The sequence below is a fragment of the Gekko japonicus genome, unplaced genomic scaffold, assembly GCF_001447785.1.
Source record: "Gekko japonicus isolate JY-2015 unplaced genomic scaffold, Gekko_japonicus_V1.1 scaffold2423, whole genome shotgun sequence".
NCBI lineage: Eukaryota > Metazoa > Chordata > Lepidosauria > Squamata > Gekkonidae > Gekko > Gekko japonicus.
Window position 1 is genome coordinate 205,784 of NW_015169858.1, and position 17,026 is coordinate 222,809.

At 46.9% G+C, this 17,026-nt stretch overlaps 1 protein-coding gene across 7 annotated transcripts in view; it reads left to right on the forward strand.

Annotated features, from left to right (window-relative positions):
* Window positions 1–17,026, forward strand: part of TFAP2B (transcription factor AP-2 beta (activating enhancer binding protein 2 beta)) — a 113,886-nt gene that overhangs the window by 75,779 nt on the left and 21,081 nt on the right. For all 7 annotated transcript variants that reach the window (XM_015417394.1, XM_015417396.1, XM_015417398.1 and 4 more), the window contains exons 5-6: window positions 272–390; window positions 6,162–6,303. In XM_015417394.1, coding sequence (XP_015272880.1) covers window positions 272–390; window positions 6,162–6,303 — 261 coding nt within the window. The remainder of the gene's footprint in view (window positions 1–271; window positions 391–6,161; window positions 6,304–17,026) is intronic.

Genomic DNA, 17,026 nt, shown 5'->3' on the forward strand with positions numbered 1-17,026 from the left:
CCTTCCTTCCTTCCTTCCTTCCTTCCTTCCTTCCTTCCTTCCTTCCTTCCTTCCTTCCTATCGACAAAGCCCTCCAGTCCCTTTACCGTTGAATTTCTGCCTAGCCAAACTTCCCCCACTAAGCATTATTTAGATGCAGGCCCACACATTCCGTTCCTTTGTGTCATAGCCGGGGTGGGGGTGGGGGCCCGGGAGCTCCTGAGTCTGCCTACAAGTCTTTCCCCTTTCCATCCTTGAGCTTGGAATCAGCACTTTCCCTTTCTCCTTCCAGAGCCAAATCGAAAAACGGGGGCAGATCGTTGCGAGAGAGGCTAGAAAAAATCGGCTTGAATTTACCAGCCGGCAGGCGCAAAGCCGCAAATGTCACTTTACTCACCTCCTTGGTGGAAGGTAAGCAAAGGGGGGATCTCGGTCGGTGTTCGATTCCTCCCCCCCCCCCATCACTGCACTCCTTCAAGCCTCAGGCCGCTCTTAGGAGCGAAGAGTTTTGACATTTCAAAAAGTTCCCTGGATTGAATGGAAATCGTTGCACGGAGAGGCACCAAAGGGCTGCTCTTTTTCTTTCTTTCCGTTTTTAAAAGTTAAACAACAGCATGTGCAAAATCAGTAGAAGCCCACTTGGTCAATGTTCCTTATAAGCCGTGTGTTGCACATGGAACCACAGCTGCTGAAGGCAGATCAGCTGCAACCCACAGTGAGGCTCTTCAGGGGAAAGCCAAAATGTGTTTACTCCAGGAACAAAGAGTTTGAGACTAGCAGTTCAAGGCTTGTGGAGAGGAGTGTCTGGATCTGCAGCTTTAATGTCGCTTCTTGGTTCTGAAATGACAATTTCACCTTCTGTGCTGGTTTCGGGAGAGCCACGTCACAGAGAAGGATGACCTGCCACAATTGGTTTAGGAATGGTCATTGCAAGTTGACTGTTAAGACGCCAAATGCCCTCTGTGTGTGTTTGTGTTTGTGTAAGTGCTGTCATGTCCATTCCGAATTATGGTAACCCTATGAATTAAGGGGCCGTGGTGGCTCAGTGGTTAAAGACGCTGAACTGCAGACCGGAAGGTCGGTAGCTCTGCAGTTCGAGACCCGAGTGCCGCGTGACGGAGTGAGCTCCCGTCTCTGGCCCCAGCTCCTGCCAACCGAGCAGTTCGAAAGCAAGAAATTGCAAGTAGATAAATAGGTACCGCTTCGGTGGGAAGGTAACAGCGTTCCGTGCGCCCTGGTGTTTAGTCATGCCAGCCACATGACCATGGAAACGTCTTTGGACAGCGCTGGCTCTTCGGCTTGGAAACGGAGATGAGCACCGCCCCCTAGAGTCGGATTCGACTGGCTTTCGAGCAAGGGAAAACTTTACCCTTTACCTTTAAAACATCTTATTGCTAATAACCTTGCTCCGGTCTTGCAGACTAAGGGCCGTGGGCTTCCTTGATGGTGTCAATCCATCTCCTGTTGGGTCTCCCTCTTCTCCTGCTGCCTTCAACGTTTCCTAGCATTCTTGTCTTTCTAGTGACCCTTGTCTTCTCATTATGTGAGCAAAGTAGGATCGCCTCGGTTTAGTCATTTCAGCTTCTAGGGAGAGTCCAGGCTTGGCTTGATCTAGAACCCAGTGACTTGTCCCTTTGGCAGTCTGTGGTATCTGTAAAACTCTCTGCCAACACCACATTTCAAATGAATCAACAACACGTATTCACTATTTCCCATTAGTAATATGTTCAGGCTCATAGCTACGGTGGGGCTTTTGGGGGCTCCGCCCCTTTCTTAGAGGCACGGTCCAATAAGAATTTCTCCTGCAAATGCTTTTTTCAATCATTTAAAAACATTTTTAAACATTTGTTTAAGGTGGGTGCTCCTTTAAGCAGAGTGGGGTGCTGTAGTTGACTCATTCCCACACTGAGAAAAGGGGGTTGGAGTAGGTGACCTCTAAGATCCCTTCTAGCTCTGTGTCAAGAAAGTGGTCTCCTTTAAGAGAGGTAATTTTTTTTGCCTGTTACCTTTCTTGACTATAGAAGTCACCCCCCCAACTGCTGGCTTGTTCTCAGAATTGTTGCTTAGGCTGGCAGAAGTGATTAACTTGCAGCAGCTGCGAACTGTCATCTAAAGTGGCTGACAGATTGCAGTGTAGAGATCTATCCTGGTAACAACAGCTTTCTGTTGACTAAATGTCTTTTCTTTCTGCACTGAGAACTTCAGCCCCACCAGAAAAAGAATTTGCCCCACAAGCCACAAAGTCCTGGCTATGAGCCTGAACATGGCTATCATCTGCACATCTCCGACTGTTAATCTTTCTTCCACCCATCTTCACTCCACCTTCATCTGAACCTAATCCAGCTTTCCTCGTGATAAATCCTGCATATAGATTGAAGAGACCGGGAGATAAAATTCCACCTTTGCCAACTGGAAACCATTCTGTTTCTCCTGGGGTGGAGGAGAGGCATTCAAAACCAATGATTCAGATGAATGTGAGCATATGAAATATACAAAAAAAAGAAAGAAAACATTTTAAAACAAATGAAACGCCTACGGAGGAAGAATTATTTCAGCTTCTGTAATCTCATCTCATCAACCTTTTTGGAATTACCCAAGAGGGTTAAGAAACGTCAGGACCAAGTTGATTTGGTGGACATTATGGACTTGGATTCCAGAAAGCTGTTGACAAAATTCCCCACCAGAGTTTTCTTTTTTCTGAGTAAACTCGGGAGTCATGGGAGAAGCGGAGAGGTCTTCTCATGGCTGAGAAACTGGTTCCATGACAGGCAATGGGGAATAGGAGTGAATGGACAGTTCTCACAGTGGAGGTCAGCAAGCAGAGTGGTTCTGTGGGAATCAGTATTGGGAATGTGTTCATAAATGATCTGGAACTGGGGGGTGAGCAGCAAGATAGCCCTGTCGGCTGGTCACACCTGAGAGCCAGAGTGGTGTAGTGGTTATGAGTGCTGGACTAGGATCTAGGAGACCAGGGTTTTCGAATCCCCACTCTCCTGCGGATGCTCACTGGGTGGCCTTGGGCCAGTCACTCATTCTCAGCCTATCCTAATTCACGGTTTGTTGTCTGAAGAGATGTTGAGTAACTAGGAAAGGATTCTTGGCTGTGTCGGACGCCTTAATGAAAATTTTGGCTTAATGTGAAGCAGGGGTGGGAAAAGTCAAATCTCTGATAGGGATGGTTAAGAAGCAGACTGAAATCTAGGTAGCCTTGCATAGATCTACGACACACCTGCATTTGGAATATTGTGTACAGTTCTGTGGCAGCCTCTATCTATCTATCTATCTATCTATCTATCTATCTATCTATCTATCTATCTATCTATCTATCTATCTATCTATCATCTATCACCTATCACCTATCACCTATCATCTATCATCTATCATCTATCAATCCATCCATCCTCTATCCTCATCTATCATCTATCCTCTATCATCATCTATCCTCTATCATCCTCTATCATCATCTATCATCATCTATCATCCTCTATCATCCTCTATCCTCTATCCCTCTATCCCCTATCCCTCTATCCCCTATCCCTCCTACCTACCTATCATCTATCTTCTACCTATCATCTATCATCTCTCTATCATCTATCTAGCTAGCTACTATCTACCTATCATCATCTATATCATCATTATCAATCATCTATCCGTCATCTACCTATCATCTATCTTCACTCTATCATCATCTGTCTACCATCATTATCTATCTATCTATCTATCTATCTATCTATCTATCTATCTATCTATCTATCTATCTATCTATCTATCTATCTATCATCTATCTATCTTTCATCTATCTATCTATCTATCTATCTATCTATCTATCTATCTATCTATCTATCTATATCTAATCATCTATCATCTATCATCTATCTATCTATCTTTCTTCTTCTTCTTCTTCTTCATCATCATCATCTATCTCTCTTGTAGTGCTGAAAAATGAGCAGAGAAGGGTAACTAAAATGATGAACAGGAGCATATTAGAGTCCAGCGACACCTTAGAGACCAAGAAGAGTTTTGGGGTTTAAGCTTTCAAGAGTCAGAGCTCCCTTTGTCAGACATGAGGAGAGCAGAAATTGTGTAGAAACACAGTAGAGTAGACTCCCCTCGAGTCTGTCCAAGTCCTTCTGCATGGAGCTGACCCATGACCGGTCACGGTGGCCTTGGGCTTTTGATCTGAAGAACTGGAAAAAACGCACAATGCTCCACAGCAGCATCTCCATTGAAATACATCCTTCCTGTCTTCCTGGACTGGGAAATGTCCAGCCTCTCCGCTCTCGGTTCGGGCATCTGCTGAGCAAGAGGGCTGGGCAAATTGTATTCCCTGTTCAATATTACAAAAGAGCTAGACATTTTGGGGAGCCGGAATTTTTTTTGGGCTGTGCATAGCAAGAAAACATCTGAAGCCTCTGGCGATGAAGGAGGAAAAGGCTTTGGATGTTTTCTTGCTATGTACAGCCAAAAAAATTATAATGCGGTGTTATTTACGCGGACCGCCACCCGGGGTCCATGGCACAGGCAAGAGCTTGGATCCTAGAACAAAGGAAACTTCGGATCCTCATCCTGGATCCCCCAGCCCCAACCAATAGCCACTTAGGCGGGACATTCAAACCCTCCAATGGGAATGGGGGGTGCTGGGTGGATATGTATATAGTTGGCCATGTCGGCCGTTAGAGTTAGTCTTTGTCTGTGTTAAGTACAATAAACGTGTGCTAAAGCATGTTGTCGTCTGAGTCCTCCATGCGGCGAACTCAGTACTTTTCATGCAGGTCCTTCCTCCCTGCAGTTCATGGGCCCAAATCTTGTTCAGCCTGGAAGTACTTCTAGAAGTTTGAGAACGGGGAAATTGGCACCACCTCCTTGGTTATTCTGCTCTCTGATGGCTCAGCTGATACTGTTAAACCCCACTCTTTCCTCTGAGGGAGCAAAAGCTATTTTCCGAGCAGACGTTTTCAACAGATCTTCCCTTCCGTGGCCCCAAACAGTAAGCTCTTATGCATCTAACATTCTCTCCGTTGTTTTACCAAACTCACACTGGAAGGCAGAAAGATACGGCTCTAACCACATTCAAATACCCCCTGGGCCAACGCCGTACTGACTGCAGGGTCACCCCTGAGCGGCCAGAAAGCAGCCATAAATCTATGCAGAAGGTACCATAAAACTGAGAGTTCAAAGGAAGTGACAGCGGCATGCAGAGCGGAGGCGACCATAAAATCCGAGAATCAAAGACAGTGGAAGTGGTACTCAATGTAGAGGGGGATTTCTGTTCCGACGTGGGTTTGGTAAAACAGCGGAGCGAATGCTAGATGCAGAATGGGCCTCTGTGTTTAGAATGAGGGTGCAGGAAGTCTACAGATTATGCAATAATATCATGTGAACGGGACGGTGTATTGCCTTTACGCTTTCCAGACTCCAGGTGGGGGGGGGGTGTCTAGAGATCTCCCAGACTTACAACCAATCTCTAGTCTACAGAGACCAGTTCCCCTGGAGAATATGGCTGCTTTCAAGGGTGGACTCAATGGCCTTATTCCCCGCTGGGGTCCCTCCCCAAAACCCACCCTCTGGAGAGTCCACCCCCAAATCTCCAGGAATTTCCCAGACTGGAGTTGGAAACCCCTGTCTTGTTGGTAGTCCTGAGGATTTGGTAACGGGCATGACAGATTTAAGGATCAGGTCATGAATCTGTCATCTATCATCTATTTATCATCTATCTATCTATCTATCTATCTATCATCTATCTTCTATCTTCTATCTTCTTCTATCTTCTATCTTCTTCTATCTTCTTCTATCTTCTTCTATCTTCTATCTTCTTCTGTCTTCTTCTATCTTCTTCTATCTTCTTCTATCGTCTTCTATCTTCTATCTTCTATCTTCTTCTATCTTCTATCTATCTTCCTTCTTCTTCTTCTTCTTCTTCATCACCATCATCATCATCATCTGTCTGTCTCTTGCTCTCTTTCTGTCATTCAGCCCAGGGTTGTTGTATGAACAAAATGGAAGGGTGGGAGAACCCACCTGGGGGATGAAACCCACCCCTCCCCCCACTGTCCCGAGCTTCTTGGGGAAAGGGCAGGTGAAAGAAATTTACTCCGTGCATTGGACTTTTTGGCTAAGATGGCTTGTAGACCACATTTGCCTCCGCTAACTGAAGCTGCCGGGTTTTCCCCCCCTCCCCCTAGGAGAAGCTGTACATTTAGCTCGGGATTTCGGATACATCTGCGAAACCGAATTTCCAGCCAAAGCCGTTTCCGAATATCTCAACAGACAGCACACGGACCCCACTGATCTCCACTCCAGGAAGAACATGCTGCTGGCCACCAAGTGAGTAATAACGTTACGTCAAGCATGTGCTGTTTCCAGGACCCACATGGGGTTGCCAGACTCCAGGGGGCGGCTGGAGAATCTTCCAGAATGACGACCGATCTTCAGGTGACTGAGATCAGTCCCCCTGGAGGAAATAGCAGTGTTGAAGGGAAGATTGTATGGAATCATATTCCCCCCTGTTCGCTCCCCCGAATTCTGCCTTCCGCGGTCTCCACTTCCAAATCTCCAGGAATCTCCCAAGCCAGAGCTTTGCAACCAATACTTCCTCTGAGCTGTGGAGTCTTGTGAGCAAAAATTCTACTTTGTGAGCTCCTGGCATTAAAGTTGTGAGTGAGCCATTTGGCTACTGCATAAGTTAGTTTGCTCTGGAGGGCCCTCCTTCCTGAGCTCAGGCAAAAAGGGGCGAGCCGGAGGCTAAAAAACTGCTTGCAACCCTAGTTTACACCTTTTGTCATTCCCCTTTGACACATTAGAAGGCTTCTTGCAAATGCAGCAGGATTTAAATTGAATTCAAGTATTTCGCTGCAACTTAAAAAAAACTTTGGATTTATTTTCTGTGGTCATTTTAGGATTAATTGATTTGTTAGGTAACAGCGTTCCGTGCACCTTGGTGTTTAGTCATGCCGGCCACATGACCATGGAAACGTCTTCGGACAGTGCTGGCTCTTCGGCTTTGAAATAGAGATGAGCACCGCAACCCTAGAGTCGGATTCGACTGGCTTTCGAGCAAGGGAACCTTTACCTTTATTTTACTTTTGTAACTTGACTAGCTCGGCTGATCGCTGCTGGTTTGCTTAGATGTACGTTCACTGCTTTTTCTCCGAAGAGCTCAAAATGGCTTCAGTCTAGGCAGTTTACAGGCCAGTCCTGCTTATTTCGGGATTTTGGGGTGTGCCATGTGTGTTTATACCAAGTCAGAGGTCTCCAAACTTTCTCTCTGAGCCTGTTGGCACCTATGGGTGGGCACTCCTAAATGACTGCCCGAGGAAGTAGAGCCAAACCCAAAATGGCTTCTCGAGGAGGTGGGCCGAGATGGAATACATCCCTCTTTTCATTTGCTGTTACATGATTGGTAGGGGTTATTTACTGATTCGTATAGGAAGTGTTCTCATTTGTATTATGGCTATATCCCTACAACTTCCTTTACAGCTGCTAATGATCTGATTACTATAAAAAATCCCAAACACAGACGTTTAATTCTTTTGGCAGGATGTAATTCACTCCCAACATCCGAATACACAGGAAGGCTTAAAGGTATTCCCTGGATTGAAAGAAATTGTTCTTGTGTTTCTTGAGCAATAGAGACCATCTTATGTGTGCTGTACTACCCTCTGTTTATTGAAGCTAGGCGTGATACACTGGGATCGCTTGTCAACTTTGACATTCAGTGCTCCAGTAATTATATTATCCTGAAACGGTTATTTTCCAATGATGTGGACTGGGCTGGACTCTGTCCCTAGATTTCTTGTGTACTTCATTTAAAAAATGATCTTAGTATTTTTTTTATTGATTTGCTCTGTTGTCGTTTAATCCATAATCGCACCAACCTACGGTTGAATGGATTGGGGACTATATATAGCAGCTGTGAAGGGTAGATCGTATGGAATCACATCCCCCTTGTTGTGTTAGAAGAAAGATGGGGAAAAGTTCTGAGAGTCTTGGAAATTATAAAGGGAGGGTGTGGTTGCGGAAGTGGGATGTTCCAGTTCAGCCTGAAGGACTTGGAGGAGATTTATTTTTTTAAAAAAACACACCAAACATTTATGTATAATGTGTTAATCAGATAATAAGAACTAAGAAATTAATATAAAGCAATAAAAGGGGAAGAAAAATGAATATAAAGCGATAAAAGGGGAAGAAAAATTCCATCTTATATCATCAGCATCAGGGAACCGCAACGATTTTCTTATATCTCCTTGTTAAAACAATATCCACTTCCCATATAGCGGGTTGGTCAGCAACGTATCGTTATCTGGGGCAGTGAAACTCTGTATTCTATTCTTGGTGCTCGAGGGGCAACAGTGGGAGGGCTTCTGGAGTTCTGGCCCTGCTGGTGGACCTCCTGATGGCACCTGGGTTTTGGCCACTGTGTGACACAGAGTGTTGACTGGATGGGGCATTGGCCTGATCCAACATTGGCGTCTCTTAGGTTCTTCTTTCTGGGACACTGATACTCTGTATTCTTGGTGATTGGGGGGGTGACAGTGGGAGGGCTTCTGGAGTTCTGGCCCTGCTGGTGGACCTCCTGATGGCACCTGGGTTTTGGCCACTGTGTGACACAGAGTGTTGGACTGGATGGGGCATTGGCCTGATCCAAAATGGCTTCTCTTCTGTTCTTATGTTCTTATGCCATATGTCGAAGGACCAGGAACCAAGTTAACTCAAAAGCTGGTGTATGATTTAGATGTTTCTGTGTGATTTATCAGGTTAGGAAGTTTACACGTAATAAGTTGGTTCCAGACTTTCTCATTCTAGGGGGCCATAGAGGGAGGTTTGTGTTCTTTCCAGTTAGATGCAATGGGAAGGCGCGCTGAGGCCAATAAGATGGAAATTAGTTCTTTAAAAAAATTAAAAGAAGCGAAGGGCTTGGATCAGGGCAGGGGTGGGTCACGACCCTGGCAACCCCTCCTCTTCTCTACCGATCTTGCCCATCTGCCTTGCCACCTTTACCCAGAGAGTCAAAAGATGCCACTCACCTTGCCCTTTCTGGTGGCTAGAGATCTCTTGGGATTACAAACGATCTCCAGGAGGTGTCGCATCTGGAGAAAGTGGCTGCTTTGGAGGGTGGCCTCTATGGTATTAGAGCCCATGGAAGCCCCTCCCCTCGCCAAACCCCGCCATCCTCAGGCTCCACCCCAAAACTCTCCGGGTATTTCTGAACCTGGAGCTGGAAACCCTACTCCCAACTCAAACTGTGTGTGCCCAGTGGAACTTCCTGATCTCTCACGAGATTTCTTCTTATAGGGCGGGGGGTCCCCAACTCTTTTTTTTTTGTGGGTATATATATTTTTGTGAATGTGCTTCTGTGCCTGGAAGTTATGGTGACTTCTGACGACCCCTAGTGGGGGGCTTTGACATTTCAGAGAGGTGGCTTTAATATTGCCTTCCGGTGACCCCCCCAATCCCGGCCCTTGTAGTCCTTGGAGGGTCTCCCTTCCAATTCCTTGCCAGGGTCGGCCCTGCTTGGCTTCCGAGATCTGATGGGATGGAACTAGCCTGGGCTATCCAGGTCAGGGCGGTACCGAACCTTTTTGAGCCGGTGGGCACAATCCCAAAATGGCTGCTGCAGGAGGCGGGGCCAGCCACAAAATGTCAATGAGCGGAATTATGCCTTGCTCTCCTTGTAATCTTGTCCTCACAGTTAAGTTCCCTTATATAACCCTAAATTGTTACTAGGCTTAGTCAGGCAACATCTTCTATCTAGACCAAGAAGGGGATGGATTTGTGTCCTACCATCCCCTTCATGCATGTGATGAACGAGGCAGCTCTTTGGTCTATGAAAGCTCAGCTGCAGGGAGTGTTCCCTCTAAGCTGAGTTAGTGTGAGCCAGCTCACAGCTTTTTAGCCTCCGGCTCACACATGTTCACCTTAGCTCAGGAAAGGAGGGCTCCAGAGCAAAGTAATTGATGCAGCAGCCAAATCGCTGGCTCACAACTAATTGTTGTGTAAGCCAGTTTGGTGTAGTGGTTAGCAATGCTCCCTCTAAGCTGTGGAGTCTTGTGAGCAAGACTTCTACTTTGTGAGCTACTGGCATTAAAGTTGTGAGCGAGTGATTTGGCTACTGCATAAATTTCCATCTTGGTGCTGAAGACATTTAACTTGAGGCCAGCGCTACTGACGTCAAGGGAATGAATTTCGTGATAGTCTGAGCCACTTACCATACAGGACTGTTGCTAAGGATAACTAAGATAATGCTTGATTCAGGTAGGTAGCTGTGTTGATCGGGAGCAACAGAACAAAGTTTGAGTCTGGATATCTGAAGAAGTGTGCATACACAGGAATTCTTATCCCCGGAAGTAAACCTTGTTGGTCTTAAAGGTGCCACTGGACTCAGACTTTGTTCTAAGATAGTGTAAGTGCATAGTGCATCTTTGAACATCTCTAAGCATGACACAAGTGCGTCTTCTTCTTCTTCTTCTTCTTCTTTTTAAAAAAACTTTTTTGGTGAGTATTTGTGTGTTTCTGTATGCCTGGAAGTCACAGTTGACTTCTGGCAACCCCTAGTGGGGCCTAGTGGGGCGAACATAAACAGCATGATAAAAAGTAGAGACATCACCCTGCCAACAAAAGTCCGCATGGTCAAAGCAATGGTATTCCCAGTAGTCATGTACGGCTGTGAGATTTGGACTATAAGGAAGGCCGAGCGCCGGATAATAGATTCTTTTGAACTATGGTGCTGGAGAAGACTCTTGAGAGTCCCTTGGACTGCAAGAAGATCAAATCAGTCAATCCTAAAAGAAATCAACCCTGACTGTTCCCTGAAAGGCCAGATACTGAAGCTGAAGCTCAAATACTTTGGCCACCCAATGAGAAGGGAGCACTCACTGGAGAAGACCCTGATGCTGGGAAAGATTGAAGGTCAAAGAAGACGGTGACGGCAAAGGATGAGATGGTGAGACAGTGTCATCGATGCAACGAACATGAAGTTGAGCCAACTTCAGAGGACGGCGGAAGACCGGAAGGCCTGGTGGGATCTGGTCCATGGGGTCGCAAAGAGTTGGACTCGACTGTGCGACTGAACAACAAGTGGGGCCTGGACGTTTCAGAGAGGTGGCTTGCTACTGCCTGCCTCTGCGTCCCAGCCCTGATATTCCTTGGAGGTCTCCCTTCCAAGTACCTTCCAGGGTACTTTGCTTCCGAGATCTGATGAGATCCGGCTTGTCTGGCCTACCACAGTCAGGGCACAAGTGCTTATTAATTCCTTTCCAAGTCATGCAGGAAAGGCCCGGGTCCCAACCTAGTGTCAATTTTACAGTCTGCCATCTTTAGTGCTGTAGATTTCTTCGAACAACCACGTTCAGGGATCCTGAGAAGCCTATTTGAAAAAAAAAGAAAGAAAAAGAAAGAAGAAGCAGCCTATGAATTTGTCCTCTCCCATTTCCAACCAACACATGAGTGTTTGGGCCTTTGTGGGATAAATTGCAATTTACCATCAATGTAAATACTCTGGGGATTAACCTGTGATTGGACTTGACAAGGATCTACAAATGGAGTTGCCACTCCCCATAGAATTACATGCATAACCCATTCCGAGATAGTTTCTTTGTCTGCATTCATGGAGTGCGCCAAATTGACGATGAGTGTTAAGAGAGTGATTAAAAACTTGCTGACCACAGGCATAGATCGCTTCAAGGAGGATAGGTCTGTCAGTAGCTACTAGCCGTGGTGACTAAAGGGAAACTCCACGTTCAGAGACAGTCAACCTCTGGATCCCAGAAACAGGAGGCAACATCAGGGGAAGGGTTCGGCTTCTATGCCCTCTTGTTGGCTGCAATGATCCCCCTAAGCTGTGGAGTCCTGTGAGCAAAAATTCTACTTTGTGAGCTACCGGCATTAAAGTTGTGAGCCAGCCATTTGGCTGCTGCATCAATTGGTTTGCTTTGGAGCCGTCCCTTCCTGAGCTGAGACAAAAATGTGTGAGCCGGAGGCTGAAAAACTGTGAGCTAGCTCACACTAACTCAGCTTAGAGGGAACACTGGTTGGCTGGCCACTGCGTGAGATAGGATGGTGGTCTAGATTGACCACTGGTCTGATCCAGCAGGGCTCTTCTTGATGTTCTTATGTTCTTGTTGTCTGGGTGCTAACCTGGTTCAGAGGCAGTCAACCTCTGAAACCCAGTGTCAGGAGGCAACATCAAGGGAAGGCCCTCGACCTCTATGCCTTGTAGTTGGCCATCTGGAGGTACTGGTTGGCCACTGTGAGAGACAGGATGCTGGACTAGATGGATTATTGGTCTTCTTAGGTTCTTATGAAGGCCTTGGCCTCTATGTCCTGTTGTCGGCCCTCCAGAGGAACTGGCTGGCCACTGTGTGAGACAGGATGCTGGACTAGATAGATTATTGGTCTGATCTAGCAAGGTTCTTCTGATGTTATTATGAAGTCCTCAGCCTCTGTGTCCTGTTGTTGGCCATCTGGAGGAACCGGCTGGCCACTGTGTGAGACAGGATGCTGGACTAGATAGATTATTGGTCTGATCTAGCAGGGTTCTTCTGATGTTCTTATGAAGTCCTCAGCCTCTGTGTCCTGTTGTTGGCCATCTGGAGGACTGTGTGAGACAGGATGCTGGACTATATAGACTATTGATCTGATCCAGCAGGGCTCTTCTTATGTTCTTAGGTTCATGTAGTCTGGGTGTTAACCTGGATTATCCGTAGCAGTCCCATACTTCCATACCAGTTCTTGACTTCCCGACAGAGAGCAGTTATTGTTGTTGTTGTTCAGTCGCACAGTCGAGTCCGACTCTTAGCGACCCCATGGACCAGCTCCCGCCAGGCCCTCCTGTCTTCCGCTGTCCTCTGAAGTTGGCTCAATTTCATGTTCGTTGCGTCTATGACACTGTCCAACCATCCCATCCTTTGCCGTCCCCGTCTTCTTTGACCTTCAATCTTTCCCAGCATCAGGGCCTTCTTCTCCAGTGAGTGCTCCCTTCTCATTTGGTGGCCAAAGTATTTGAGCTTCAGTTTCATTATCTGGCCTTCCAGGGAACAGTCAGGGTTGATTTCTTTTAGGATTGACTGATTTGATCTCCTTGCAGTCCAAGGGACTCTCAAGAGTCTTCTCCAGCACCATAGTTCAAAAGAATCTGTTCTTCGGCGCTTGGCCTTCCTTATCGTCCAACTCTCGAAGCCATACATGACTACTGGGAATACCATTGCTTTGACCATGCGGACTTTTGTTGGCAGGAAGATGTCTCTACTTTTTATCAGTTATCTGTGTCCTCAACTCCTGATGTAGTCCCAGATTATTACTATCAACACCTACTTTGTCAACCACTTCAGCATTCCGAAAACGAATCCCACAGTGTTTCCCGGACTTTTTAATGGGTGACTCTAGCTTACATCATGAGACTGTTTCTGCAAACGTGTGGGTTTCCGTTCCCCTCACCGCATTTGCGTCTTCTTCTGTTTGCCTCCAGATAGAACCAGTTCTTTGTGGCATCACGCGTAACATGCTTTGAAGACCAATTCCAGAGGGGCGGCCGTGTTAGTCACCGGCAGCCCAGAATTACAGAATCTTGCGGCACCGTAAAGACAAATGAATTGGAGGAAGTGGGCGGTGATTCACAAAACTTTAATGCCAAAGTGAACGGATTAATCTTTGGGATGCTGCAGTCATAATCTTAGCGAGCAATTGGAAGCAGGTCAGCTCAGTCCTGTGTTACTCTCTGGGGCTTACTACTCCCAGGAAAGGGTCCTTGGGAATGCAGCTCTAGAATCCTAAAACCGGAGGGATTTTATAAGCTTGTCAAATCCAACCCCCAAACTCAGCAGAGGAAACACCAAACTACAGCCTTCCTGAGGAAGTCCAGTGAGGAAGAGCCCTCTCACCACTAGGGAACTGGTTTTATTGTTAAACTGCTCTTAGCATTAGGCAAGTCCTCTCAATAACCAACAGACATGGACAGTCCTGTAACGTAAGCCTGCCTGGCTAGTCTGATCTCTTCAGGTTTCAGAAGCTAAACTGGATGGGCCCTGGTTAGTATTTGGATGAGAGCAGGGGTCATTTCGTAGAAATAAGAGGTGCTGGAGCTCATTAGCCTAACTCATTAGCATAACTCATTTGCATATGCCACACCCCCTGACATCACCGGAAGTGTGTCAGAAGGCAACACCCACCGCTCAGGCTCCACTGGACTGTTTTGGATTGCTAGCTATTGGGGGGGCGGGAACGTGCAGATCTGTCCTTGCAGAGGAGGGAGAGCTCGTACCTGAATAAAACTTGGTCTTAAAGGTGCCACTGGACTGTTTTGGGGGGCTGGGGGGAGCTGGGGGGAGCTCTGCAACTTACCTGGCTGCTTCTTGCATGTGTCCGCCCCCCTGGGCTCTTTACTGCCGGAGCTCCGCTCCTGTGTGCTCCTGCAGGAAATGACCTCTGGATGAGAGAGTGCTGAGGAAGACCAGGGTTGCTACACAGAGGCAGGCAACGGCAAACCACCTCTGCCCTAGATGGTCCAGGCTAGCTTGATCGTGTCAGATCTTGGAAGCTAAGCAAGGTCAGCCCTGGTTACTACTAGGATGGGAGACCACCGAGGAAGTCCATGGTTGCTACGTAGAGGCAGGCAATCACAAACCAGTGGCCACCCACGTCTGCTCATCAAAGCCTGGAAGCTAAGTAGGGTTGGCCAAGCTTAGTACTTGGATGGGAGACCACCGAGGAAGACTAAGGTTGCTGTGCAGAGGACTGTGATGGCAAACCAGTGGCCATCCAACTCTGTTAATCAGATCCTGAGGTTGGCCTTGATTAATGGGAGACCACCAAGGAAGTGAAGAGTTGCTGTGCAGAAGCAGGCAATGGCAACCCACCTCTGAACATCTCCAGCCTTGAAAACCCAATGGGTTCTCCATAAGATGGCTGTGACTTGACAGCGCTTTCCACCACCAACTTAAACCCATTAGAACCAGTCTTGCCCCTGAAGGAGAAGGGGAGATCTTTGCCCTCTTTTATGTGACAGCTTCCTTAGGTCATGTCTCCTCTCAGTCTTCTTTTCTCCTGTCTCAATGTGCTCAGTTCTTTCTACCTTTCCTTGTAAGACTTGTTTTCCAGACCCCTGATTATCATAAGAACATAAGAACAAAAGAGATGCCAATGTTGGATCAGGCCAAAGGCCCATCCAGTCCAACACTCTGTATCACACAGTGGCCAGAAATACCAGTGCCATCAGGAGGTCCACCAGTGGGGCCAGGACATTAGAAGCCCTCCCACTGTTTATTGCTCTCCTCTGAACCTGTTGGAATATTTCTACATCTTCCTTGAAGTATGGTGCCCAGAACTTATGATGCTCCGAAGAAGGTCTTACCAGGGGTAGAAACCTTTGCTAAAGCACTCCCATTCCTTGCTTATCGTCAATTAAGTGGTGGGAGAAAATGGGGAGGAGGAGATTGTGAATGTGTTGACATCACTTCCGGCTAAAGCCTTGGAGTGACTTCATGGACACACTAGGATTTTGCTGATCTCTATGGTTTTTACCATAGAAACCAGCAAAATCCTAGAATGTCAGTGACGTTTACTTTTGGTTTTTAGCTGGAAGTGGAAGTGACAACATCCTTTACCGCATACCCAGCCCCCAGGGCTGTCAGTCCTTCCCTCGTGGTTGGAAGCCTCCCACTGGTGGCCCTGATTTCTGATTATTCCTAGAGCTACCTTACATCACTTCTGGGTTCCCCTCCAGCCAGTTGTCAGGCTTAGCCTGGCAAACCTAGGGTCTCAGAACACAGTGGAACTAATACTTATGACTTGGACATTATACTTCCATTAATGCAGATGAAAATTCCATTAGCTTTTGTTGCTGTGCTGTCCTTCTGACCGCTGTGTGACACAGGGTGTTGGACTAGATGGGCCATTGGCCTGATCCAACATGGCTTCTCTTATGTTCTTATGATGTATCTCAGTTTGCTTCCAACTGTCGATGTGCTGGCCATTTCTTCTATTTGGGATTTTGTGTGGGTCCTTTGGGTAGTGAAGGGTGGGGTATAAATCCAATCTCCTTCTCCTCCTCCTCCTCCTCCTCCTCCTCTTCTTCTTTTTCTTCTTCTTCTATCAAGCCAAAATCAGGGAAATACGATCCCTTCACTATTACAACACAACAGCTTAGGCTACTGTTGGATCATCATACCTAAGTGACTGTGAGGAGGTTTGCCTTAGACTTTTCATCACTGGGGGTCACAAAAGCCTAAAGACCTGGTTGATGTTTCCCAGCAGTGTGGTCAATACTCCCCTGTGGTTTCTCTTGCTGTCCTGGGGCCAATGAGGAAGATCATTGATCTTGCCCACGTGCTTCTTGCATTGACACAGTGCCATGACTTCACCTATCTGGGTAAGGAAATGTCATTCAAGATGGTGCTGGATATGTTGTCCTGGGTGTAGTCTCCCTAGAGTAGCCGCCACCACTTCCTGTGGCAGTGAATTCCATGTGTTAATCACTCTTTGGGTGAAAAAGTACTTCCTTTTATCTGTTCTAACCCGACCGCTCAGCAATTTCATGGAGTGCCCACGAGTTCTTGTATTGTGAGAAAGGGAGAAAAGTACCTCTTTCCCTACCTGCTCTTTCCCATGCATAATCTTATAAACCTCAATCATGTCATCCCTCAGTCGTCGTTTATCCAAGCTAAAGATCAACTGCTAGCGTGATCTGGGTTATATCCGGCTGTTTAAACGATGGTATAATTATATTGATGATGATGATATTAATATTGGGGCCAGGGCCTCAATTATATAGTGCAACTCCTTAGTCAAAGGCCTGGTGGAAGAGCTTCGTCTTGCAGGCCCTGAGGAACTGTAGAAGGTCCCACAGTCTTCAGGGAGCTCATTCCACCAGTGCGGAGCTGCCACTAAGGAGGCCCTGGCCCTCGTCACAGCCAGCCTGGCTTCTCTGGGGCCGGGCAGCTCCAGACGAACAAGGCTCCGACTTCAGGTTTTTTTGGCGTCGTTCCACAGTCACGTAAGGCCGCACAACTCTTTTCATGCAGTGGCTTTGAGGAAGTTGATGGCACAAGCAAATGTC